The sequence below is a fragment of the Leucopleurus acutus genome (genome assembly GCF_964270905.1).
Source record: "Leucopleurus acutus genome assembly, chromosome: 5".
Lineage (NCBI taxonomy): Eukaryota > Metazoa > Chordata > Mammalia > Artiodactyla > Delphinidae > Leucopleurus > Leucopleurus acutus.
In genome coordinates, this window is record NC_139147.1 from 1,796,528 (window position 1) to 1,821,478 (window position 24,951).

At 66.6% G+C, this 24,951-nt stretch overlaps 1 protein-coding gene across 2 annotated transcripts in view; it reads right to left on the minus strand.

Annotated features, from left to right (window-relative positions):
• Positions 1–5,862: 5,862 nt before the first annotated feature.
• PFKL (phosphofructokinase, liver type) overlaps positions 5,863–24,951 on the minus strand; it is a 28,141-nt gene continuing 9,052 nt past the window's right edge. Inside the window, exons 3-22 of one of the 2 annotated variants that reach the window (XM_082839159.1) lie at positions 24,426–24,503; positions 22,406–22,585; positions 21,596–21,761; positions 20,956–21,000; positions 20,592–20,700; positions 18,549–18,644; positions 17,606–17,698; positions 16,022–16,147; positions 14,917–14,981; positions 14,241–14,304; positions 12,621–12,767; positions 12,181–12,251; positions 11,621–11,708; positions 10,383–10,535; positions 8,717–8,881; positions 8,219–8,280; positions 7,952–8,063; positions 7,223–7,322; positions 7,031–7,136; positions 5,863–6,457 (exon numbers count right to left, since the gene is read on the minus strand). In XM_082839159.1, coding sequence (XP_082695285.1) covers positions 6,310–6,457; positions 7,031–7,136; positions 7,223–7,322; positions 7,952–8,063; positions 8,219–8,280; positions 8,717–8,881; positions 10,383–10,535; positions 11,621–11,708; positions 12,181–12,251; positions 12,621–12,767; positions 14,241–14,304; positions 14,917–14,981; positions 16,022–16,147; positions 17,606–17,698; positions 18,549–18,644; positions 20,592–20,700; positions 20,956–21,000; positions 21,596–21,669 — 1,824 coding nt within the window. In that variant the 5' untranslated portion in view covers positions 21,670–21,761; positions 22,406–22,585; positions 24,426–24,503 and the 3' untranslated portion in view covers positions 5,863–6,309. Of the gene's footprint in view, positions 6,458–7,030; positions 7,137–7,222; positions 7,323–7,951; positions 8,064–8,218; positions 8,281–8,716; positions 8,882–10,382; positions 10,536–11,620; positions 11,709–12,180; positions 12,252–12,620; positions 12,768–14,240; positions 14,305–14,916; positions 14,982–16,021; positions 16,148–17,605; positions 17,699–18,548; positions 18,645–20,591; positions 20,701–20,955; positions 21,001–21,595; positions 21,762–22,395; positions 22,586–24,425; positions 24,504–24,951 lie in introns of both variants that reach the window. The other variant, XM_082839158.1, reaches the window with a different exon arrangement.

The following is a 24,951-nucleotide window of genomic DNA, read 5'->3' on the forward strand; positions in this document are numbered from 1 at the left end:
CCTCCCTAATAAATATTTTTCCAAAGTCTGACCTGGAAGCAGGTGTTTCCTGAATGACAGGCACGGCCTTGACATTCTTGTTAAAGGTAAGGGCAGTCGCTCGCGCATGTTTTCTCAGCCAGTTGTCTGACGCTGTCATGGGATGGATTTCTGTTGACCATAGAAGACTTCCAGAACGGTGGCAACCTTAGGGGTGGGCTGCCTGCCGCCTCCAGGGACGTTTTGTCTGCAGGGCACTGTGTCCCTTCTTGAGAGCCCCGCACGACACACAGGGTCTGTGCTGCCCGAGTGTGAAGACCTGGACAACAGGCCTGCCGCTTCTGTCCGGGGACCTGAAGCAGCCGCGTGGGAACGGACAGCCTTCTGGGAACGGCGTCTTATGTTCTCTTCCTTTGGGAAGAGTTGCAGGCCTTGCTGCGGTGACCAGGATGCGGGCGGTGACTCCGCAGCCCTGGGGTCCTTCCTGGTGCCCCCAGTGCAAGGGGAGGAGGGTGCTCTCCGAGCTGTTAGGGGAGGTCCCTTCTTGCTGGGCTTGAAATGACAGGGACTGGTGTCCTGTTGGGACAGGAACGTCCACGTCCCTGTGGGAGCCGAGGGTGTGTCAGGTTGCATGAGTGCCGCACAGACCCAAGGGGGACTGACCACAGCGTGTGCAAGACACCAGCCCAAAAGACCACCGGCTCCGGGAAGATGAAGCCGCACTCGTGGTGCAACCGTCTCACGCTGGCCTCATGGGGGGCCGCGGGGAAGGCGGTGGTTCACCTTGGGGCCCCCCTGTACTCCTCAGGGCAGGGGGTGAGGTCTGGCCGCGGGAAGCGAGGACTCGCCACGCGGGGCCGTCTAGGACGGGTGGCCGTGGCCTGTGCATGCCTTCTCTCGTGTTACGGGACGTTGGATGTCTTCAATAAAGCCCCGTCCTGGTTAGAACAAGCTGTGTGCGCTCATGTTGCATTAACACCCTCCCTCTCCTCACCCACGAGGCACGGCTCACAGCCACTTCCCCTGCCCCACGATCTGGTTCGCCTAAGTCAGGGACCCTCGACTCAGACCCCGGTCGGGGTGAGCTGCCAGCCTCAGCCCCTTGACTCTTCAGCTCCCCCCGCATCCCACCTTCGCCACCCCCTAGTCAGAGCCTCCTGTCAGCTCACCGGCTCCCACTCCCGGCCACCTGCTCCCTCGGTGCCCGTCTGAAGCCCTCGATCTGGACCGAGGACGAAGCGCGTCCACCCCTGGCCTGGATCCCAGGCCGCCGGTCTTTTTGGGCACGTCATAGTCCCAGCTCTGAACTTCGCCCCAGGTAACCCTGAAGGTGGGGTTTCGGAGCAAAGCAGGTGCTGGCATTACGGCCTGTGTGTTTGTCCTGTTGGCCCCCGTTTAAGGAGGAAAGGGCTGAGACCCAAGAGGACACATCGCTCGTCTGAAACGCTGGTCAGTGCAGCCAGAGGTGGGCCAGACGCACTGTGTGCTCCCCACGGAGCTGCTGCCCAGGAACGAGGGCGGTCACTCTGCATCTCGGACCCCACCACTGGGTCACCTGCGCCAGCAGCCCCTGTGCTGCACGCAGCGTCCAACACTCGTGGCAGGACAGGCCGAGATCTGGGTCCTGACCTGACGTGGGGCGCTGGGCCAGGCTGCAGCGCAGCCAGAGCCTCCCACGTGGAGGCAACACCCCGTCTCCCGGCCGCCGGGTGGGTGGGGACCCCGAGCGCCCCCCAGTTTGCTGAGCTGCAGACCCTCCTCCCTCAGCCCGCTCCCCCCACCCCGCAGTGGGTCAGGAGGTGAGCCCCGAGTTCTGGGGAGGACACAGTGGGGGCGCCGTCTGATCGTGCTGACTGGGGGCAGGTTTCCGGAGGAGCGGGAGTGGAGGGGAGCCTGGCAGGGGCCACTTACCCGCCCTGTCCTCGAGCCCAGGGCTGCCCTGTTTGCAGGAGGACACTGGGGCTTCCCTCTGTTGGTCATGTCCTCCGGGAAGGTTCGTGGGGCCTCTGGGATGCTCACGGGGCCCCCGTCAAACCAGTTGGGAAATTAGACAAGAAACAAGGGGTCCTGGCTGCCAGCATCCCGAGGACAGTGGCTCTCCAGGGCGCTGTGAATGGACACGGGCTCCGTTGTCTTCCCGGGGAGCCTGCGGTCCTGAGACGCCCCGCCAGGGTGTGGGAGCACCTGGGGACGCCGAGCGGGATGCCACCGTGGCGAGCATCGGATCTTCTCGGGCCGAGGAAGAGCGCTGGCCCGGCTAGGAGTGGATGCGAACGGTGGCCTGGCTGAGTGAGGCCAGCAGCGCCGCCAGTACGAGCTGTGCCTGCCCTGCGCTCCTGCGGCCGCTCAGCCAGCCAGGACGGCGTGGGCACGCAGGAGCCCGAGCTTGGTCTGTGTCCTGCTGTCGCCGACCTGAGTGTCTTCATCCCTGTTCAACACGGGGCCTCGTCCCTGGGAAGTCGGCGTCTTTCTCCTCTTGCAGGGCTGTCACTTTTTGCTATTTCTACGTAAAGGGCACAGCTGCCCGTCACAGCCTCACATGAGGGAGGTGGGTGGCCACAGCTCGCCTGAGGGGCCCGACACGTGCCCTGCCCCCTCTGCAGGGACTGGTGGGCAGGGCAGGGCTGGACGAGACAAACCTATGAACCTTAGCCAGGCCAGGGGTGTAGCACCTGCGTAAACCCTTCCTCAGGATGACGACAAGTAGGCAAGCCAGTACGGTGTCACTGTACCGTCCCCACGTGCCCAATGGGCGGAACTGCTGACAGGTGAGCACCTCAACAGGTGAGCACTCTGACAGGTGAGCAGCCCTGACAGGTGAGCGGCCCGACTCAACCATCAGACTGAGACAAACACATTGCACGTTGCCTTGATGTCCCCTGGCCGGACTGTCCAGGGTCTGGGACAGTGTCCGAGGGCCTCCCCCACCCCCCTGCATTTAGGTCCTCAGGGGAGGCCCCTCCCACAGTCCTGTCGTGAGTGCACCTGCGCAGGAGCCTCTGGGGTGGTCTTCGATGCTCTCCAGCACCTGCCGAGCCCTGCCACCGGCAGAATTACGGAGAAGGGCTCTAGTTGAACCTGCTGCACAAGCGTCTACTTTGGTGGACGCTCTCAAAGTTCCATCACCTCCGCAAGGCTGACTCATGGGCTGTGTTCCCCGGGAAGCTCGCAGGAATTGCAGAGTTTGCCAGGGCCTAAAATTATAGTCTCCGCCTAGTGAGACAGAATGCAAGAACGCTGAGACAGAAAAACTATGCGTTTGTGGTCACCTGTGTCCCAGAGCCTGCCTGGCATCCTCCCCGGTGGGCACCAGGCTCAGGGAGGGGGCCATGGCCTCGGGGGAGCTGCCCTCCAGGACCGTCCTGGGCCTCGGGGGTGCTGCTAGGGTTGAGAGGGGCTCAGGGTTCAAGCCCTCCCCAGCCTGCTCAGTCGGGTGGCCCTAGACCAGTGGGGCTGAGGGGGGGTTGCAGGAATCGTGGGGATCCGGCTGCTTCCCAAGGCAGGGGGGTCATCACCCCTGCTCTCCAGACCACACCCCAGTGCGCAGCGGACCCCACCCGGCCCCTCCCAGAGCCCTGTCCTGGTCTCAGGGAGCTCGAGAGTGATGCCCGGTCCCTGGCTCACCCCGTTCCTGGGCCTGCAGCACCTTCCTTCCCCAGCCATGTCCCCTGAAACGCGCCCTTGGCCTCACACCCCACCCCCATCCCATTCTGAGAAACTGTTGCACACATGCTTTCCTGCAGTTGAGGCCCAGTCTTGTTGTCTGTGGCGGGAGGCAGGATTCTGAGGTGGCCCCAGGTCCCAGCCCCCTGGCGTGTACACCCTACCAGATCCTCACCCCCAAATGGGGGGCCAGTCGTGAACGTGATGGATATATGGCCAAGGTGAAGGGGCTGCACAGCTGCAGTTAAGGCCCCTAATCAGGTGACTCTGAGTTAACAGAAGGCAGTGTCCTGGTGGGCCTGCCCTAACCCGGTGACCTCGGCGCCCCACCTCACCCCGCTCCAGGCATCCCCGGATCAGGGATAAGGAGGCCGTGGGCCTTCCCTCCCTGAGCTCAGAGACTAGGGGCAGCGGACACCCTCCTGCTGCCGCTGGGATTCTACCAACAGGCAGCTCAGAAGGGCCGAGGTCCGGCTGAGACCAAACCCGGCCGAACGGGGAGCCCCCTCTTGCTTGGGGAGCCCAGGCGCCGGCTGCGAGGAGGAAGGGGGGCGACAGGGAGGGAGAAGCAGGGCAGGGACTGGGCCCGGACACCTTGGCCCTTCTGCAGCTGCCGCAGCCTCTGCCTGGGCCTCCCAGCTGCTGGACAGGCGGCCGGTGGCGCCGCGGACGTCCTTCCAGCCTGGCAGGCAGCCTCCTGTGTGCCCCGCGCGGATCGCCCTGGGGAGGGCTGAGCGCCCGGAAGGCAGGCGGCAGGCCTGGAGGGCGCGTCGGAGGCCAGCACGGGGCCAGGTCCTTCACGGCTGCTGAGGCATCCGCAAACAATGCACATTTCAGCCAAACCAACCCGGAAACCCTGGAAAAGTAGCCTTCCAGCGCTCCCCCGCCTTCCCCAGGCTGGGCATTGGGCACCCTGGGAGGGCCTGGCCCCAGCACCACAGGGCTCAAGCGGAGCCAGGCGAGGGCGAGGCTGGCACTGGGCAGTGCCTGGGTCAGCGTGGCATCCTGGCTGGGGCTGGCGTGTGGTGAGGACAGAGGGGACACGGCTGCCACCAGCCAGGGTCACCCCCAAGGGAGACGCCACCCCTGAGCTCCAGCCTCCCGCTCGTGTATAGGCGTGTGTGCACACGTACATGTAGGCACATAGGTGTGCACGTGCACACACACACACACACACAGGCACGCTCACATATGCACACACGCACACACGCACACATGCACACTCAGGTTTCTGGGCCCTGGAAACTTGCCCCTGGTCTTTTGAGACAGAGGCTCAGACCGCTAGGGGACTGTCCCCCCTTGGCCTGCCCCAGGGCTGGCAAAGCAGACCGGAGGGGCCCCAGCTCCAGAAATGGGCACCCAGGAGCCCCCAGGCTCTCGGCAACACAGTGAGGCTGGCGTGGGCCCCCAGCACAGGTCAGCCCAGCCAGGCCTGCGGTGCCCAGGAGTCACCGAGGCTCCCTGCCGGGGTCTGTGGGCACACAAAGGCAGCCTGAGACGCTGGGCCCCAGCCTGGGCCCGACAGGGAGACCCCCGCCCACCCGGGGACCCCCAACTTGGCCTGTGGGCCTCCCCACAAAACCTCCTGGGTCCCAGAACCTCGTCCTGACCTCTAAGGGTGCCAAGGGCAGGAGTGCAGGCAGAGCAGCCCTGGATGAAGGGCCCAGGTGACTGCAGTGGGAACACACGTGGATGGGCAACCTGCGCAGGGGTGACGGGGACCTGCAAAGCACAGACCACGAGGTCGACATCCAGTTCGTGCTCCCGAGGACCCTGGTGCCGGCGCCACTGCGGAGCGAGGGCCGCCTGCCCTCAGCCACCTGCCCCAGGATCCTCGGCTGTGCTGCTGAGACCCCAGGCTGAGTCGGGGGGAACGTTCCGGGTCAGACTTGGGGCCCAAGAACCAGGCTCAGAAGTCCTCTCAAGAAGGGGGGGGAAGCCAGGCCTGTCACCCCTCAGGACGCGGTTGGGGGGCCCAGGTCACCCCGCAGGATGGAGGGGCTCAGCTCATCACATGGACAGGGGCTGCTGGTCCTGGGATGAGGGTGCGGCCCCAGAGGGCCCGTGTCCCTGAGACCGGGCTCAGCCCAGAGCCCAGAGGAGGCCCCCAGACCCATGTGTGCAGGTGGGGGGTTACCAACCACCAGCCCACCCACCCTCCTTAGAAGGTTCCAGAAGCCCTGCTTTCCAGAGACTGACAGCACCCCACAGTCGGGGTGATTTTATTTCTAAAAAAGGTGACAAGCGCTACTCAGCCCCGGCGGCCAGTGCACACAGGAGAGGGGCACAGTGAGGCGCGCCGGGGCACTTCCCCACCCTCCGGCACGGAGACCCAGGCTGCTGCGCCCCCAGGGCTGGTGAGGGTGCAGGGCCGGCTCGGGCAGAGGCTCCGGGCCACATGGGTACCGAGGCAGAGGGGCGGCGGTGTCCAAGCGCGGACGCCCCCACATACCCCTAGGATGGAAAGTGGGTGCCCAGGGTGCTGTGTCCTGGGGAAGAGCCGAGCGGACAGCAGGCTGGAACTGGGGCCGTGAGAGTCCCGGAGCCAGGGTGCACCCCCCACCCGCCTGCCCGCAGGCTCCAGGTGGCAGCAGCCCAGGCTCCAAAGTGGGGGCGGGGGGGGCGGGGGGAGGTGGGCGCAGGCGGGGGCGGGGCAGGGACGCGGCTTCAGAAGCCTGTTTCGATGCTGAGGGTGCGGCGGGTGACGTGCTCCAGCTCCCCGGACACGTAGTCGGCCATGCTGATGCGGTAGTGCGCCAGCATCTTCAGCATGAGTCGCAGGTTCAGCCACCACTGCTCCAGGGGCATGCGGTGCCTGCGGCGGGGCCGGACACGGTCAGGGGCGGGGGCGGGGTCAGGGTCAGGGTCAGGGCCAGGGGGCGGGGCAGGCGGGGCCTGCGGCGGTGCCGGCGCCTGCGGCGGGGCGGGGTCAGGGCCAGGGGGCGGTGCCGGCGCCTGCGGCGGGGCGGGGTCAGGGCCAGGGGGCGGGGCAGGCGGTGCCAGCGGCGGGGCCGGGACACGGTCAGGGGCGGGGGCGGGGGCGGGGCCTGCGGCGCCTGCGGCGGGGCGGGGCAGCTCCCGGGCCGCCGCCCCAACCTGGGCCCCGCACGCCCCCTCGGGACACCTGGACCTCGGGACCCGGGACATGTGGAGGCTAGCTCCGGCCCCTGCGCTTCAGAGGTGCCGGGGCCCGCCCCCAGGAGGGGTCGGCAGACCGCGAGCGCCCGCAGACCCGACCGTGGCTGACCCCACCCTCAACTCTCTGCCCCGTCGGGAGGAACAGGGACCCGGGGTCAGCCCTGGGCGTGGGGACCGGGCGGCGCTGTGGGATCAGGGGTCCAGGCAGGTCTGGGCCCGGCGGTCCACCCCTCTCTTCGGAGGGACTCACTCAAAGTCGGTGTCCTTCTTGAGCTCGGTGACGGGGCTGAAGGCCACCGCCTTCTTCTGCAGGCCGATCACGCAAGCTGAGTCGGGGGCGTTGGCGAAGACCCGCCCTGTGGACACAGGCACGTGCCGGCAGCCCCACACCCAGGGCCCTCGGCGGGGACAGGTCGCGCTAGCCACCACCTCCCTCACGCACCCTTGCGGTAGACTGCCCGCAGCTTCTCCGACATCCAGAGTATAGCCTTCACCCCCAGCTTGGTGCCGTAGTTCCGGTCGAAGGGGGTGGGAGCCCCGCCCTGGAAACACAGTGGGTGAGGCCCGGTGTTGGCCCTCAGGGAGGAGCTGGGCCTCAGGCAGCCGAGCCCTGGCCCGAGCCCAGCAACCAGGCCCTGCCGTGACCTCAGGTGAGCCCTGCCGGGCTGACACCTCGTCCCCTCGACCTGCAGCACTCCGGCCCCTTTCTCCGTCCCACCTCTAAAAACCCCTAAAAGCCACCTCCAGAGGCCGGGCAGCGGGCTGCCTACTCATTGACTGGGGGGCCTCCGTGGGCCCCTGCATCCGGCAGGCAGGTCCCACCACCAGTGAGCAAAGGCCCCCGGGAGAGGGGAGCCCTAGGGGTGCACACGGCCCTCAGTCTGCTTGGAACCCACAGCACGGGCTTCCTGCAGGGCCTCCAGGGGGCCAGAAGGGGAGGAGCTTGTCAGGGTGGAAGTGGCTCCCGGCCCCGCCCCTTCCTCAGGCTGCGGCGTGGGCAGGACGCGAGCCTTGCTCAGGGGTGTGAGGACGAAGGGGCACCTACAGCCAGGTGCCCCATGAGGAGAGGCACAGAGAGGGGTCCTCATCCTGCCACGGCCTCCTGGGACCCGTCGGCCCGGGCACAGCTGGGGGCCGGGGGCCAGGGAGCAGCCGTCCACGGAACCCGTACCTGCTGCAGGTGGCCCAGGACGTTCGTCCTGCAGTCGAAAATGCCCTTCCCCTCGGAGGAGTACAGGTTGTACAGAAACTCCGTGGTGTAGTGTTCGTGGCACTTCTCGTTTCTGGGAAGAAGGGGGTGGGGGTGGCCGGGGAGGCCTCCGGCTCGGCCACAGGCTCTCAGGAAAGCCCGACCCCACCCACTCCTTCCTAAGCCCCCCAGCCTTGCCCCACCCAGCTGCCGCCCTGCTGGACCCTGCGGGCTCGCCGGCAGCCTCACCGGAGCACCAGGCCCCTCTGGATGTCCGTCTTCATCTTCTCGGTCATGTGCTCCACGTTGGCCTGTGGGGTGAAGACCTGGGTTGAGCGGAGTCGGGGGCAGCAGCCTGCACTGCACACCCCTTCCCGCAGCCTGAGGCTGTCTGGGAGGGCCTATTCCGGACTAGCCAACAGGTGGGGCTGAGAAGACCCAGATCAGCCTGGGGGCGGGGCGCGGGGACCAGGCTGCGGTTGCTGGAGGGCTGTGTCGGTGGTGCAGGTGTGGGCCTGTGGCTGGACCGTGAAGCCCCGGGGGGAGGGCCGGGGCCAGCCACGGAGGCCACAGGGAGGCAGGAGCACTGCCCGGTCGGGGAAGGGGTGCAGAGGGTCACGGGCTGTGTCCCCTCGAAGGCAGCGAGGCCCCAGCCTGCCGGGCCCGCCTCCTCTGCAGGCCTGCTCCACTGCGTCTCGGGAGGGGCCCCTTCAGCCTGGCCAGGAGAAGGGTACGGGCTCGGCTCACCTTTAAGTCCTGGATGTTGAAGGGGTCCTCGAAGACGTAGGCGGCGTCGGCCCCCACAGCGATGCCGGTCACGGTGGCCAGGTAGCCACAGTAGCCCCCCATGGTCTCCACGATGAACACACGGCGCTTGGTCCCCGAGGCCGACTGCTTGATGCGGTCGCAGCTCTGAGGGCCAGGGTGCGGGTCAGAGCCCTCCCCTCAGACCGCGGGGACCCACGACGCTGCGGACACCCGGGTCTCTCTCCCAATGCGGCTGGGACAGCCCTTGCCCCACGTGCCCAGGGCACTGGCAGCCCTCAGCACACGCCCTCCACGCGGCCACACGGAACTGGGTCCTCAGCCCAGGCGTTGGTGCCCCCAGGACAAGGTGGGCGTCACCAGCATCTAGTGGGTAGGGGCCAGGGACACTCTAGGAGGCTCTCCCTGACCTTGGACCAGGGACACATTGGCCTTAATCGGCTCATGTGCCAATGGGTGAAGACAGTCTACCACGGCAGGGTCTTCGTAAACAGGGGCCCTGACGACGTGAAGTGAGTGCTCTGCAGACGCTAATGATAACACGACAAGTGATGACAATCCTAACCGAACAGTTCAACGAAGTTCAAGCATTAAATAAAGAACTGAGGAAAGAAATAAAACAGATATGTAGGTTACTGGTGTCTGAACTATGAGGATAGACCCCAGATAACAGATGAAGAGCAAAGTGGAGGAAACGGCTGCAATGTTTGGCAAAGCGTCTATAGCCTACATATGTAAACAACGTTTACAAATAAAAAAGAAAACGTGCCCAGAGAAAAATAGGCAAATGGTGGAGAAAGATACTTTCAAAAACCCCTGACAATTGGGCAATAAACATATAGAAAAATATTCAACCAGAAGTCAGAGCTGCAAATGAAAACCGAACCCTGTCCTCCCTCATCTGGTGAGGGGCAGGGGCACCAGAAGGTTCAGAGGGGCCGTGGGCGGCCCACAGCCAGTTCAGACGGGAGGTAAATTCAAAGAAAGCCCCTGAGGATCATGGGACTCTGGGTCAGGAGATGGGGGTGGGGTGGGATCTCCTTTAGCCTCTTGTTTCACTTGTATTTTCTCCTCCATCTAAAAACACGCAGCACTTGATTGAGCAACACGCCCCCTTCCAGCTTCAGATCCCCCCAAAACGGAGATAATGAACCCCTGGGGAAGCTAGGCTCATGTGGGGTTAGAGTCGAAGGTGGGAAGGTCTAGAGAGTGGGGACAGCGGTGGGGATGCCCCCAGAGAGCCCCTGGTGGCGCCAGCCTGCTGGGACCCCTCCAGGAACTGGGCTCCCAGCTCCCACCCTCCCATGTCCCAGCCGGAGCCCTGGGTTTCCCCTAGAGCCACGTGTGGCTGCTTCACCGGACAGAACCGTGGCCCGACATCCACACCAGTACAGTAGCTCAGTTAGGTCAGTGGCAGCCTTGACCACCGTCATCATCACACCCTGGTGACCCCAGAGTCACAACCTCTCTGCCATCCTTGAGACCTTGGGGGCAGCCATGTCCTGCCCACTCCCCATGCAGGCCGCCAGCCTCGGTGGGGGCCCCGCACCCCATCCCACCCCTCGGCAGACCCTCTGGGCGCTCTCCCCCCCAGGCGCCCCGTCCGCCCACTGCCGGCCTAAGTGGGGGCAGCGGCCCCACGCCCCACCTCCATGGCGGCGTTGACGGCGGTGTCCGAGCCCAGGCTGAAGTCGGTGCCCGGCACGTTGTTGCTGATGGTGGCGGGGATGACACACATGACGATGCACAGCTCCTCGTAGCGCTCGCGGGCCTCCACCAGCTGCAGCACCCCCTCGTAGGCCTGAAGGAATCGGGAGGGGCCGGGCTGCCGGACAAGGCACGAGGAGGGGCCCCTGGGTCCTGCTCCCGGCTGTGTGCCTAGCGATGGGCGCCTGGGCCCACCTGCCACAACCCAGGACCGAGACCAGGCGGGCCCCATCCTGGAGCTCTGCAGCCGCCTTCACTGGGGAAACTGGACTCCAAGGAGGACAGGAAGGAGGCCCGCCCACCCTGCCTTGACCCCAGCCCACTCCATGCAGTCTGCGGGGGCTTGGGCTCCTTCAGGAAAGGGCAAGAGTGGGTATCTGTCATTTACGGGGGCTGACCAAGCCCCAGCATCACACCGACGTGCCCCCCACCACCCAGAACTCCGCCGAGAGACACTCTGGACCACCGCCTCAGCAGCGGGAGGCTGAGGCCACGCGACCCTCCTGCCTGGGCCGTCTCACCCACACTGTCCCTGCCCTGCGGTCAGAGCTGCCCCTGCCTCTCCCCTTCCTTCTCCTCCCCCTCCCCCTCCTCCTCCTCCCCCTCCCCCTCCTCCCCCTCCCCCTCCTCCCCCTCCCCCTCCTCCCCCTCCCCCTCCTCCTCCCCCTCCTCCCCCTCCCCCTCCCCCTCCTCCCCCTCCCCTCCCTCTCCTCCCCTTCCCCCTCCCCCTCCTCCCCCTCCCCCTCCCCCTCCTCCCCCTCCCCTCCCTCTCCTCCCCCTCCCCTCCCTCTCCTCCCCCTCCCCTCCCTCTCCTCCCCCTCCCCCTCCCTCTCCTCCCCCTCCCCCTCCCTCTCCTCCCCCTCCCCTCCCTCTCCTCCCCCTCCCCCTCCTTCTCCTCCCCCTCCCCCTCCTTCTCCTCCCCCTCCCCCTCCTCCTCCTCCCCCTCCCTCTCCTCCCCCTCCCCTCCCTCTCCTCCCCTTCCCCTCCCACCCCTCCCCCTCCCCCTCCCGCCCCCCTCCCCCTCCTCACCAGCCCTGCCACACTCACCCTGGTGGCCCCATCAGTCCAGCTGGCTCAAGGTAACCTCCCGCACATGGGGCTTCCGGAAGGGCCACCTCGGCGGCCCACACCCTGGGGCCTCCTCCACCCCCGCCTGCTCCCCGGCAGCTGCCCCCTCACCTCGAAGCCCCCGATGACCAGCAGGGCGTGGATGTTGTGAATGCGGACGTTTTCCACAATTTTCTCCATGTAGCCCTTGGGCAGTGTCCTGCAGTGGGAGATAAATCAGATGGACGTGCTGCATCTGTACAGAACGCCAGGCTGGAAGGACCCACGTCTGCACCGTGCCCGACCTTGGGAGAAGGCAGGCCTGGGGCGTGGCGGTGGGATTCCCGATTAGAGGTGGACGCAAAGGTGAGGCACCCGGGGGCGGCAGGGCCCACCAGCGGCCTGGCGCCTATTCAACGCCCTTGCTGGGCACTGGCCACTGCCCTCCCGACAGCCTGGCTGTGAGCCTCACTTCCTGCCCGAGGAGGTCCCTTCTGTAGGTGCGGAGCCGCCCGAGCAGCCTTCCTCTACACAGGTGACTTCAAGTGAGCTCTTGGCCAGGAAGCCCCAGGCAGGAGGGTCTGTGTCCCGCTCTGGACAGGCCACCCGCCAGAGGAGACCTAGCCCGGGGCCACGGGGCTGGTTTCGCCTGCATCCCACCCCCCTGCTGCCCTCGGCAGCCAGGTGCTCACCTCTTGGTCCCCAGCATGGAGCCACCGCGCCCCAGCCAGCCAGCCACGTCATGCCAGCCCACTTCTTGCACCTGCAGGGCGAGGCGCGGCTTCAGGGGGGGCAGGCCAGGGGTGCTGGCCCACCCCTCCTCAGGTGATGGACCTGTCCTCGGGGAGCGCACGTCCTCGGGGGAGGGGGGACAGAGGCCGTGCCCGGCACTGACCGTCCTACCACAGGTCAGAGCGGGGTCTCGGGGCCTGGGCGGGCTAAAGTGGACCCAGGTGCTCCCCCTCCACCCCAAGGAGAGGACCTGGCCTGGCCCTTATACCCACATGGCGAGCCCCTTGGTCCTTGTTTGCTCGTAAGCAAGCTGGGGACACGTCCTAAACTGACCAAAGACACACGGGCCCACCCCCGCAGGCCCCGCCCCCCGCCTGGCCTCAGGCACGGCTACACCTACCTGCCCCTTGGCCAGGCCTTCAAAGCCGTCGTGCACGACGTACACCGTGTGGCCCTGGGAGATGCCGGTACGCACCGCTGAGCGCACGGCCGCGTTCATGCCAGCCGCTGGGGCCCCCACGTTCAGGACGGCCAGGGAGAAGCTGGTCTTCAGAGAAGGTGGGGAGACAAGAGCATGAGCCCCAGCGCGGGGCGGGGGACCGCCGACCCGGACAGAAGTCAGCAGAGAGCCGCTTCCGGAGAAGAGGCCCCAGGCCCCGTTGCAGCCTGGACACGGCCCAGAGATGGGACTCCCCCGGGCACGACAAAGGCCTGTCCTCCCCCCAGTCCCCGTGGCAGCCTGGACACGGCCCAGAGATGGGACCCCCCCTGGGCACGACAAAGGCCTGTCCTCCCCCCGGTCCCCGTGGCAGCCTGCACACGGCCCAGAGATGGGACTCCCCCGGGCACAACAAAGGCCTGTCCTCCCCCCAGTCCCCGTGGCAGCCTGGACACGGCCCAGAGATGGGACTCCCCCCTGGGCACGACAAAGGCCTGTCCTCCTGACACCGCAAGGCTGTGCCCGAGACCACATGAGCCGCGGTGCAGGCCCCGCTCGCTACCGCAAAGTCCTCGGCCAAAGGTAGGAGCGGGACTCGGGCCGCTGTCGGCCAAGCGCGGCTCACGGGGCAGCAGTGGCTCAGGCCAGAGTCAGCGCCTGCCTGGAGGCCCTGGGCAACCACCCCACGCTCAGGGCTCAGGGCAGCAGCACCCCAGAAAGTCCCTGGCGAGCAACACGGGTGCGTGGAGGGAAGGGGGCCACCGCAGCCACGGTAAGAAAGTGCAAAGAAGCAGGCGATGCTCTTTCAATCCTAGGGTTACTGGAACCTGATAGAACCAACACGTCATCACTTCAACCCGGAATCAATGTAAGACATTTTGCTATCGGGTGCTTCCACAGCCGTTTCCCTCGCTGCTGCCCAGAACCTGCGCCCGCGTGGCATGCAGGGACCCCTCACTAGGACAGCCATGTTGCCAGCACTCCGCAGCCGCGAGTGGCCACTGGCTCTGCTGGGCAGCCTGGCTCTAGTGGGTCCTGGTAATACCAGCCTGACGTGCCCGAGGTGGTCATGCCCCAGGCGGTTCTGGAAGGGGATATGGGGACCACCCTGCCTTGCCGGAAGCCAATGCCCAGCCCTGACCAGCTCCTGGGATGAATGGGGGGCCAGGACCCCACCGTCCAAGACTGTCTCGGTGGGACCCTTTCCTTGCCCTTGTGGTTTCAGAAACGAAGCCTGCTGTCATCTTTATTTTGAAGAGAGTCCATTTCCTGAGGGTTTTACCTATTTTGGAATGTGTCATAACACTGTATCCCTCGTCTCCTGAGTTAAACTTCCTCTCCTGACTTAAATTCCTCCAGCTGTTTGATAAGCAACAGGCCAGCGTAATCCCCAGGCCTGTCTGGGACCTGCTGGTCAAGCAGAGGCCAGGTCTGGTCCTCTCAGCTCACAGCTCAGACCCCAGACGGGAGGGCGGGTCCTGGCTCAGAGGCGCCAGCTCCCCGCTCCCTGGCGGGGTGGCAGGGCAGGCGGGAGGAAGCCGAGGGCGCAGCCAGGTGTGGGCTCTGCGGCTCGCCCCTCACCTTCTCCTTGGAGATCTTCTGGTGCGCAAGCAGCTTGTAAATGTTCCAGTTGTTCTCAAAGCTCCTGGAAAGAAAGCGGGACAGCTCAGCACAGCACGGCGCCGGCAGCACAGCCTCAGAGGAGCTGGACACGGGTGCAGCCCACCTCCCCACTCTTGTCGCCACGGACCCTGGCTGGGCGCCGTCGCCGGGCGGCAGAGGCCCCCATGGACACGCGATCCCAACAGCCCCCTCCGCAAAGCGAGCGCCCGCTTTCAGCCTGTGTGGTCTCGGCAGCTCCGCAGTGGGGCAGGAAGCGTGGCCACGGGAACCACAGGAAGCAGACCTGCAGGGCCAGTTGACCTGGCCACCCCGGGCCTGCCTCGCTGCTGCCTTCTGTAGTTCCCCCCTCCCCCTTCCCAGGTACCCTCCGTGTGCTGTGTCCCCCCATCCCCCCAGCGCCCTGCAGGCCCCGCCAGCCCCGCGGGGCGCATGCACACAGCCTGCCTACTTCTCCGACACTGTCGGGCCCTGTCCCTCCTACACGATGCACGCCCCAGGAGGAAGGTCTCAGAGCGCCACCTCTGCAAGTGGGCACGTCCCCGTGTCGGGGGGTGGCCGTGTGCGAGCCACTCGGAGTCTGCTGTGGCCCCACTGAGCAGACAGCTGCCCAACACCAGGCCCTCCAGGCCCTCACCTGCCTCGGAGCTGGATGGCCTCTTCAAACCTCTTCTCATCCATGGCCTTCTGCACCTCCTTGGTCTTAAAGAAAACAAGACGCACAGGCTGGAGGCGGAGGCCTGGCACATGCGTCTGAGCCCAACGCGGGGGCCTGACCCAGACCCGCCGGGCAGCTGTCGGAATCGAGAGGGCTGAGGGGCAAGGGGACCCCACCTGGCCTGCCAGGTCCTCCCCTCCCTGGAAGGGGCACCCGGGCCTCGCTCCCCCTCAGCCCTGGGAAGGGGGTGGGGGGCAGCTGGGGTCTAGGAACGAAGGGTGAGGCTGCTCTGGTCCCCAGACCCACCACCCACTGGCGACCAGCCTGCCCGAACGCGGGGCCCAGGGGAGGTCGCCGCAGGAGGATCTTCCAGGAGGAGCGCCAGGGAGGCCCCTCTCCCGCGCCAGCCCACCTCCCCTGGGCAGGCCCTGCTCTGCCCCCAGCTGCAGGGCCCCCCAAACCTACCGAGCCCCGTGCCCCAGGGTCCCCACAGCCAGCCTCTCTCTGCTCCCCACTCCCCGCTCCCGTGGTCCCTGCTCCAACCACATGAGACATCCCGGGGGCTCTGGCCACCCACTCCCCCTCCCCCTCCCATCCTAGCCCCAGGGCCCCACCCTGCCCAGTTTGCAAAGCCAGTCTGTCCCACTGGCTCTGGGAAGCTAAGTGTCCTGGGCTCCCCCCAGCTACCCCCACAGGCCCCCCACGGGCTCCCCAGCTCCCTGCAGCTCCCACACCTGTCTCGGGCTTGTCTTACCTTGGGGGCACCTTGGGGATGTGCTCACACCTCCCTCCCCCACCTGGAGGACTGCAGGCCTCGGATACCCTGAGGCCCGCTGGGGGGCGCAGCAACACACTCGGAAGGGGGGCCACAACAGAAGGCGCGATGCACCTGCCGCTCGCTCCGTGTAACACGCGCGGAGCAGCAGCCGGGCGCCCAGGGGGACGGGGCGGGGGGCTTGCAGCCGGCCTGCTGGCTGGGCCCTGAGGGGCCTGGAAGGACAGGCAGCGCCGGGGCTGTGGCGGGGAGGGGGCACGAGAGCCCCAGGCACCTCCCTGGGAAGCCCCCGTGCCGGCGGGTACTCACCATCTGCACGCACTCCATGAGGGGCAGCCGCACGGACTGGTTCCCGGAGAGACTGACCACGCAGGCCGGTGTGTCGGGCGTGGCCTCCAGCAGGGCCATCACCGCCTCCATGCCCATCTTGCTGCTCTGAGCGGAGAGAGGGGTGGGCGGGGCTCAGGCAGGCGCAGCCGGCACGGAGCCGGCCCCACGCCACGCACACGCCCTTGGCTCTCAGAGCCACACGCACACGGACACGCACACGCATGCGCACGCACACACTAGAAGCTTCTGGAGTAAGCGATGCTGTTTATTCTAGAAACGGTGACTTAGCACGACCACGTTTCACAGCAGCCCCCCGGCACCATTTCACCGGGTCTCAGCCGGCCCTGCTAGGAGGGCGTGGCCCCTGCACCCCGGGGTTGCAGTGGCAGGGCCAGGGCTGGACTGGGGTTTCCAGAGTTCTCTCCACTATGACGAGGTTTCTCACTTGGGGCTCCTTTGTCACAGCTGTCCCGGTGTGTGCGCAAACTTGGGCATGGGCTGGTGGGCTGGACCAGCTACAACTGGTCAGGTAAGGACCACCCTCCATGGAGACAAATCACAAACAGGGGTCCTGCCACGGCCAACGGGAACAGACAGGCGCGCCAGAGACCAAGGCCCGCGGCTCAGCTCGGCGAGACACTGGCGCCCCCAGACCACGCCCCTGGCCTCCCACACTGGCCAGGTGGGTGTCGGGAGCAGCCCTGGAGAATGCTCCTGTGTCCCTCGGGAACCGTGTGACGGCCGCTCTCCTGTAACCCACTGTGTGCAGGGCCTGGGCTGCAGGGCCTGGGCTCGGGGACCAGCGGTAAGCTGGGCCTCTGGAGCCCCTTTGCCGCCGACCCAGGCCTCCGGTGTCTCCACCATCTGCAAAAGCAGCAGGTGAGCCCATTCTCCTGCCACCGGGTGAGACCCCGGGCCCATGCTGGCACTCGACAGCCCCTTCTGTGCGCCAGGCCTGGTGGAGGGCCAGTGCTTGACCCCCCGTCCCGAGTGCACGCCTGGGGCCAGACCCCCTCTGAGGCCAGTGTCCCCACTGCTCTGTGTGGGATGGGGACGCACTGAGGCCTCCTGGGAGAGGTTCGGTCCAGCGGCTCCCCCAGGCCCACGCTGGCCACCCGGCCTCACCCAGCACGGTGGCCCAGGCACAGCTCCGGCCAGCCCTGCAGTCTCCAGCCCCCAGCCCCGGTGACCAGCGCCTCACAGGCGGGCGCTTCACCACCTCGGGGCCTCCCTGGCCCTGGGCCCTGGCCCTGTGGGGCTGCAGCATGACTCCCACCCTGCAGAGGGTGGGGTGGGACCAGCGGTAATCAGGATTCGGCACCCAGACCCCGGAGCTGGGCACCCAGGCCCTGGGCCAGACTCAGAACAACCAGACGTCGACCTGCCACTCACCCGGCCCTCCTTTCCCAAGGTCCTGCCAAAGCCGTCGCCAGGAGGGTGTGGCCTAGGCTGCCAGGCCGTGGTCTCACCCACAAGCACCAGCAGCAGTGAAGAAATGCTCGCGCACACCCACGCATGCACACCCACCACGCCACCCGTGCACCAGGGTGACGCCCCACCTACCAGGATGCGGTCGAACGCCGAGGGGGTCCCTCCCCTCTGCACGTGGCCCAGCACGGTCACACGTGTGTCAAAGCCCAGCCTCTGGACCACTAGCTGCTTGTGGGGACAGAGAGGGGGTTCCTGAGTTTGCCACTCTACCCCCCTGTCCCACCACCCCGTGGCCCCCAGCCCTCTCCCCTCCCCCTCCCACCCTGCCTCAGGGATTTCAGGGTGTCAGCTCCCCAGGGGCCCCACAGAGCCAGCCCAGGGTTCACGCCTACAGCCTGAGCGTGTGCACGTGTGCTCCTGTGTGTGTGGGTTTCCATGTGAGTGTGTGGGCGTGTGCTCCCACACGTGCCGGCTGCAGGAGCTCATCATGGTCTCCAGCCCCTGTGGGTCAGGCCTTGCCAGGAACTGTGGCAGGAAGCAGAGCGCACAGGGTCGGCGGAGAGGCCAGCTCCTGGCAGCACTTGGCTGGGACTCAAGGACAGGGTGGGCGGCCAAAGTGAGGAGCGTGGAGGCTCCCAGGGGCTGTGGCCCACTGGGGGACAGGGGCCCAGGGCCCTGGGCAGAACCCGGCAGGTGGGTGCCGCGCACAGGGACGAAGGATTCCCCCCAAAGTTGTTCTGTTATGAATCTGGCACTGGATAGGCAGTGGGCTCCCCTGTCAGTGGGGGGCTGGACAGGGCCCCTAGGATGGGGGATGGTCTGAATGAAGACTGGAAACCAGAGGGCTGGGGGTTCCCAGCAGGCGGGAGCCACACCTCAGCTTCAGAGGGGCCAGGGCTTCTCAGGGGTCCCGGCTACACCCACCCCACATCTGGCAATCGTTAGGGACAAGAAAGCTCCCTCCAGGAGCTGGGGGTGGGGCCCCAGCAAGAGCACTCGGGGACTGGAGATAAAGGGGAGCCCCCTCCCCAGGGCCCCGCCCACCCCACGTGACCCCAGGGCCCCGCCCACTCACGTCCTTCACGTAGCGGGACGAGATGGGCTTCCCGTTGCGGTCGATGGCGCCCTCGGCGATGATGATGATGTTCAGTCGGGACCCTCGGCTCCGAGTCTGGGTCAGAGACGCGGCAGCGCTCAGCCACCAGCCCGCAGGCCCCGCCCCAGACACGGCCGCGACTGCAAGCCCTCCCCGGGTCCACGCCGCGGGGCTCACGGGGCGATGGGTGGACTGAGGCGGGTGAACCAGGACCCCGCTGCCCCTCCTGGGGGTAGAGACTGGGCGACTGGAGGACTCCTCCTCCCCCTCCCCCTCCCCGGACTGCGGGAAGATTCCCTCCATCAGCTGGTGATGAACGAATGAGCGTCACTTAACTGTCGCAAAGGCAAAGCTCTTTGGGGATTTGAAAGTACTTTTTGTTTATGTATTTCCTCAGCAAACGTTTGTGGGATTCACTCTGATCCACCAACCTCAGAAGTTTGCCCCACAGCACCCGGAGAGACTTAGAGAGAAAGATAGGGTCACAGCAGCTCCTGCAAGACGCGGGTACAGAGGGGCGGGGGAGCCAGGAGCAGAGGGCTGCCTGGAGCAGGTGGGGGCGGTGCAGTGAAGGGAGACAGCCAGAAGAGCCCACACCTCCCTCAGCCTCACTCGCTGCAGCCCAGGAGGTGGGCAGGGCAGAGGGTGACACCTGCACGTAACAGGTGGGGAAACTGAAGCTCAGGGAACCCCGGGGCGGGGTGGGGCGAGGGCCTTATACAGAGCAGCAAAGAACCAGAATGTGAGGCCAGGCCTGAGTCCGGGCCACTTCCAGGAAGACCCAGCCCCAAGTTCTCAGCGAGTAGGCCAAGGCCGAGGTCAGCCAGAGACCGTCACCACCAGAGGCCCCCTCTACCCAGGCGAGGCCACAAGGCCACCCTGGGGTGCAAGGACTTCCCCCAAGGAGAGGACAGAGACCTCTGGCCAGCTTCGCTGCCAGGCTCAGCTCGGCCTTACCCTTGTCTTCACTGGGGAAGGTTCCAGAAGCCAGTCATGGCCCTCGGCCCCTCCCACGGCCCTGGGCAGGGGTACAAAACCCTGGGGTGCGAGTGGGAGGTGCGGAGAGCAGCCTCCGGCAGCGGACGGGAGTGATGCCACCACCTCGGTCGCATGGGGACACGACGCTCCAGAGCCAGCCCTGAGCCGCCGCCTCTCCCTCAGGAAACGGCCTGGCACTGACCTCCCAGGACAACAGAGCAAACAAAAGGCCCGGCCCCGGGCAGCCTCCACACTCGTCCTGCCCTTGGGCCAGGATGCAGAGGACTTTGGGGGATAGACACCGCCCGTTAGGGCCCCAGGCTGGGCCCGAGTGTGAACTGGGGTGCAGTCTCGGGGGCTCCCCTGCCTTGAATCCAGACCGCAGCCCTCGAGTGCCCCCGACCCCTGATCTGAAGGCGCCTCCCCCCGTCACAGCCCTCCAGTCCACCACTGGCCTAGCCGAGGGGCCAGCCTATCCTAGCTGGGGGGCCTCGGGGATGCCCAGGGCAGAGTATCTGCCTGTCCTGTGCCAGAGCCCCCCAACTCCACCTTGAAGGGCCTGGACAGCCGCGTTCCAGGCCCCCCGTCTCAGGCACCCCTGCTCATCTCTCCTGGATGAGGCCTCAGACCCCCATCTGCTCCTGCCTCCACAGCCTCTTCTGCTGCAGCCACTGCCCCAGGTTCCCGTCCACCCATCTTCACAAAGCCACCTCCCCTTGCCCAGGCTCAGTGGTCGGGGCCCGAGGGAGCCAGCTTGACCATGTCCCTGCTCCCACCCCTCGCCCATGTCAGCACTGACCACGCAGAGCCCAGCCTGGGGCAGTGGTGAGTGTGCCCCTCAGGCCCCTCTGCGCTCCGGGGCAGCCCCTGGGTGTGTCCATGGGCGTTGGCGCCCCCGGGGGGGATACATGCAGATGCTTGCTGAACCAGAGAGAAGTGAATCGGCCAAAGCTGGCCACGTGACCCCAGGGACACTCTCGTGGGGGACACAGGCCACGCAGCTCACGGCAGGGACCCTGGGAGAGAAGACCCCCTGGCCCTCACCTCACCCAGCCGCTCACACATGAAGTTCTCCCAGCCATCCTCGGGTGGCGCCTCAGGGATGAACAGCCAGTCGGCCCCGGAGGCCAGGGCGGACACCAGGGCCAGGTATCTGGAGGGGCAGGAGGGGGAGGGGCTGCAGTAGGTGGGCCCCGACCCGACACCACGGCCCCGGTTCCTGGGTCACAGGGGAGGTACAGCTCTGAGCGGCACCCAGCCCCACAGTCAGGACTCCCCACACCCCGGCTCTCACACCCACAGTGTCAAGTGAGCACCTGCCACGTGCCAGGAGCCCTGGAGGCGCTGCACCCTGCTCCCACTGCCCCGAAGCCCCGGGCCCCCCAGCTGACCCGGGCAGCCCTCTTACCCGCAGTGCCGCCCCATCACCTCCAGCACGAAGGTCCTCTGGTGGCTGTGGACGTGGAAAGGGCAGATGGCATCAGTGCAAAGTCCCCCTGAGCGGAGCTGAGCCACGAAGCCTGGCCTCTCGTACCACACCACCCATGGCCCCAGCTCCGCCAAGGGCGTGCCCAGGAGAGACAGAGGATGTGGGAGCAACAGACAGCCTTGTCATTCCCAGGGCGGCCACGGCCCTGGGCAAAGGGCCACCTCTGTCTCGGGCTCACGGCCAGCTTCACGCTGGTTTTCACCGATCTTTGCTCCTGAGGCTGAAGGCCATTCACCCTGCTGGGGCCTGGCCGTCACCAGCCAGCAGCCTGAGGACCCCCTGTGGGGTGCACCATTGCCCCAGGGCCGGAGACCTGTCAGAGCCCCTGCCCACCTAGGGCAGGGTGGGGACCAGACCCCCAAGCCCCTCTGCTCACCCCGCTGTAAGTCTCCCCCGACACGGGGGCTGGGGGCAGCCAGTACCGGCTCCTAGGGGTGGAATTATGCTGACAAGCCATTGGCCCTGCAGAAGGGCAGCCTCAGCCCCTCGTCGGGAGACGGGATCCCAAGCTTTCTTGCCTGGTGGCCTGGCTGGGCGGGGGGCTGCAGGCCTCACTCACCTCTGGGCGGTGGTGGTGATGGCGTCGATGACCTCCATGATGCGGTGCAGGGCCGAGTCCGTGCCGATGGTCATGTCGGTGCCGCAGAAGTCGTTGTCAATGGAACCCACCAGCCCGGCGATGCTCAGGTGCGAGTAGGTCTGAGCCGTGCTCTGTGAGATCTTGCCTGGGAAGGAGGAGGCCAGCCCAGCTGCAGCCGCAGCAGCCCCACCCGGCCCCCTTGGCCACAACACGGGGCCCGGACCCCGATCCCCACCCCCTCCCCCAGCCCACCCGGCAGTGCAGCCTGGTCAGGTCCCCAGGGCCCGCAGCAGGGGTCCTGGGGCCGGGCGGCCGTGGCCGAACCGCTGATTACGGACTTGTCACCCTCTGGGAGACGTCCAGGGGAGCCCTGGAGAGTGCACCCCTCACTTCCAGGTCCCCCACGAGCAGCACAGAACCAACGACGCTCCAACAGGTCACTTTCCGACTGGCAACCCCCCAGGACTCTGTGTCTTACGTTACCAAATTTTAACTATCACACTTCTGCAACCTGTGACAAGTCCGTAACCCACGTTGGGGAATGAATCACTCACAGCACAGGTGAGTCAGCCTGGGAACTGCCATCCAGCACCAGGAGGACAGCACTGCCTGGGGGTCCCTGACGTTGGGTCCCCACAGGCCTCACTACTGGCCAAACCCGGGCCCGTGGCTCCTGGAGCCACCGAGGGTCCGCCTGATCTCGGGCCAGGCCCCCACCCCCGGCCAGCAGCCTCTGGTCCTGCCTGTTCCCGGCCCCAGCTGCTCCGCCGCCGACCCACCTTCGCTCACCAGCTCCTCCAGCAGGCTGCCCCACTCGCTGCGGAAGATGTTGGCGCCCGTGAGGCTGCCGTCCCCACCGATGACGCACAGGTTGGTGATGCCACGCTGGACCAGGTTGTAGGCGGCCGCCCGGCGCCCCTCCCGTGTGGTGAAGGCCTTGCAGCGGGCGCTGCCGATGACGGTGCCGCCCTGCACGGAGGAGGGGCAGCCTGGGCCAACGGGGCGCGCCAGAGGGACCCGCGTACTGGGCAGGGGCGGCCTGGGAGACCCCAAGGAACGGAGGCCCAAGTCCAGGGGCTCCTCGGAAGCCTGGGCAGGTGTGCGCCTCCCCCTGCCCCAACCCCCTGGACTTTCTCCTCACGGCTCGGGGAGCTCGACAGGTAAGGGATGAGCAGGCTCTGAGGTCTGTAAGGCGTGCACACACGCACGCACTCTGGCCCACACGGCCGGGCACCAACGCAGGGACGTGCCTGGGCAGCTCATGCCGTCGTCCGCATGCCCCCCCCTCCCCTGCCACCGGCTCAGCCTCAGCCCTGGCTCCCCAGGCCCTGCCCACAGGCAGCACTGCCGGCCCCTGCACTCGGCCAGAGGGTGGGGACAATGTGCTGCTCCCCAGGCCACCGAGAGCACCGGGCTGGGCCCTGGGCCCCAGGCTTCACGGAAAACGCACATCAGAGCTGGCCCTGGCCCAGCCCAGCCTCCCCTGCGCCCCTCCCCGCTGCCCCCATGCTCTACGTGCCCCACCCGTCTCCAAACACCAGCCCGCATCCTCACCTGCCCACCTTTCATGCAGCTTCACACCCCAGCTAACACTTGGCCCAAGGCTCCTTCCCCGGGCGGTCTCTCAGGACAGAAGCCACAGCCACCCTCAGACACAGGCTCAGAGCAGAGCGACAGCTGGATCCAGGCCTGAGGCGTGATGGCCGCCCTCCCTGGACCCCTGGGGTGGAGGACGAGGCACCCAGGCTGCAGCCCCACCCATGACGGGGTCAGGGAGCACCGCACCAGAGCAGAAGGACACGGGGTGGGGGGCTCTGATGAAGAACAGGGTTGTCTGTGCCCCACTGGACCGTTGAGGGCTCAGCAAACGGGCCACTGCCACGAGCGCCTGGAGCGCGCGGTCCCTTGGGGACGTCCACCCTGGGCAGGAGGGGTGGGTGGCATGGCAGGGTTGGCTGTGCCTGGATGACCCAGGGTCCAGGCCCGTTGCCCACTGCTCCGCTGACCCATACATAGCGTGTGACGACGACAGGCCTCTTAAATAAGCAGGTATCAGCTGGTGGTCTAGGATACACAGGTGACAGGTGCCCCACAGCGGGCCCTGCTCTGTGGGAGGACCCAGGTCTCCCTACAGAGACCTGGTTCAAAGAGCCCCGCTCCCAGGAACCCCTGGCCCCAGCGAGGCGCTCAGCGCCCCGTCCTCAGTAAGTAGGATGACGGAGGGGAAGGCGGGGGAGGCGCAGAGAGGCCCCTGAGGGCAAGCATGCCTTTTCCAGGGTGTCCTCCCCTCCCAGAGCCCGCAGCTGGAAGCTGAGACATTCTGGGGCCATCGCACCCCCACGACCTCCCACTCCCGCGTCCCCAAGGCGGTCGGACGACAGTCAGCCGGGAGCCAAGCCCCTGCGGGATGGCGTGTACGCCTGCGTGCCTGTGTGTGTCTCATGTGTGCACTTGTGTATCCCTCTGTGTGTCCCTCTGTGTGCCTGTGTGTCTCTATGTGTGTGTCCCTGTGTGTCTCTGTGTGTCTCTGTGTCCTCTGTGTGTCTCTGTGTGTCTCTGTGTGTTCTGTGTGTCTCTGTGTCCTCTGTGTGTCTCTATGTGTGTGTCTCTGTGTGTTCTGTGTGTCTCTGTGTCCTCTGTGTGTCTCTATGTGTGTGTCTCTGTGTGTCCTGTGTGTCTCTGTGTGTCCCTGTGTGTCTGTGCGTGTGGTGTGTGCACCCGCACATCCCTCCGTGCGTCCCTCCATGTGCCCGTGTGCATGTCCCCGGTGCACACGCGTGCTCATGGCAGGAAGGGCCGCGGGCCTTACCAGCTGGATGATGTTGGAGACGCTGAGCCAGTTGGCTGGCCTGATGTTCTCGCCCCCTTCCACGAGGCCCTCGTAGCCCTGAAAGTGAGGGGACAGGCGTGAGACGGGCGCCCACAGCAGCAGGACACGTGGAACCTCGGCCAAAAGCCCATCTGGCAGGAAGTGGGCCCAGGGGTCCTGAGCACAGAGGCCCCTCCACCCCCAGGGCCCTGGGGGACGAAGCCAGGGTCTGCTGGGGTCAGGGGTGTCAGGGGAGAGGCCGGGGTGCCCGGACGCCTCCCAGGCACGATCTGTGGGGCCTGCAGGGAGTGCGTTACACACAGAGCACGACTTGCTCAGCAGCGCTCCTGTCGCAGGCAGCCCTGGGACGTATGCCCACGAGCCGCAGCTGGGTCACCGCGCCCGGGTCAGAACCAGATCCAGCCCAGCGCCCGGCAGCCCCTCTGCCTTCCAGGACCCTCCCTGCCAGAGACACCCGCTGCCCTGCCTCCCAAGGGTGCCGATTAGATGCGGAAATGACAGCACG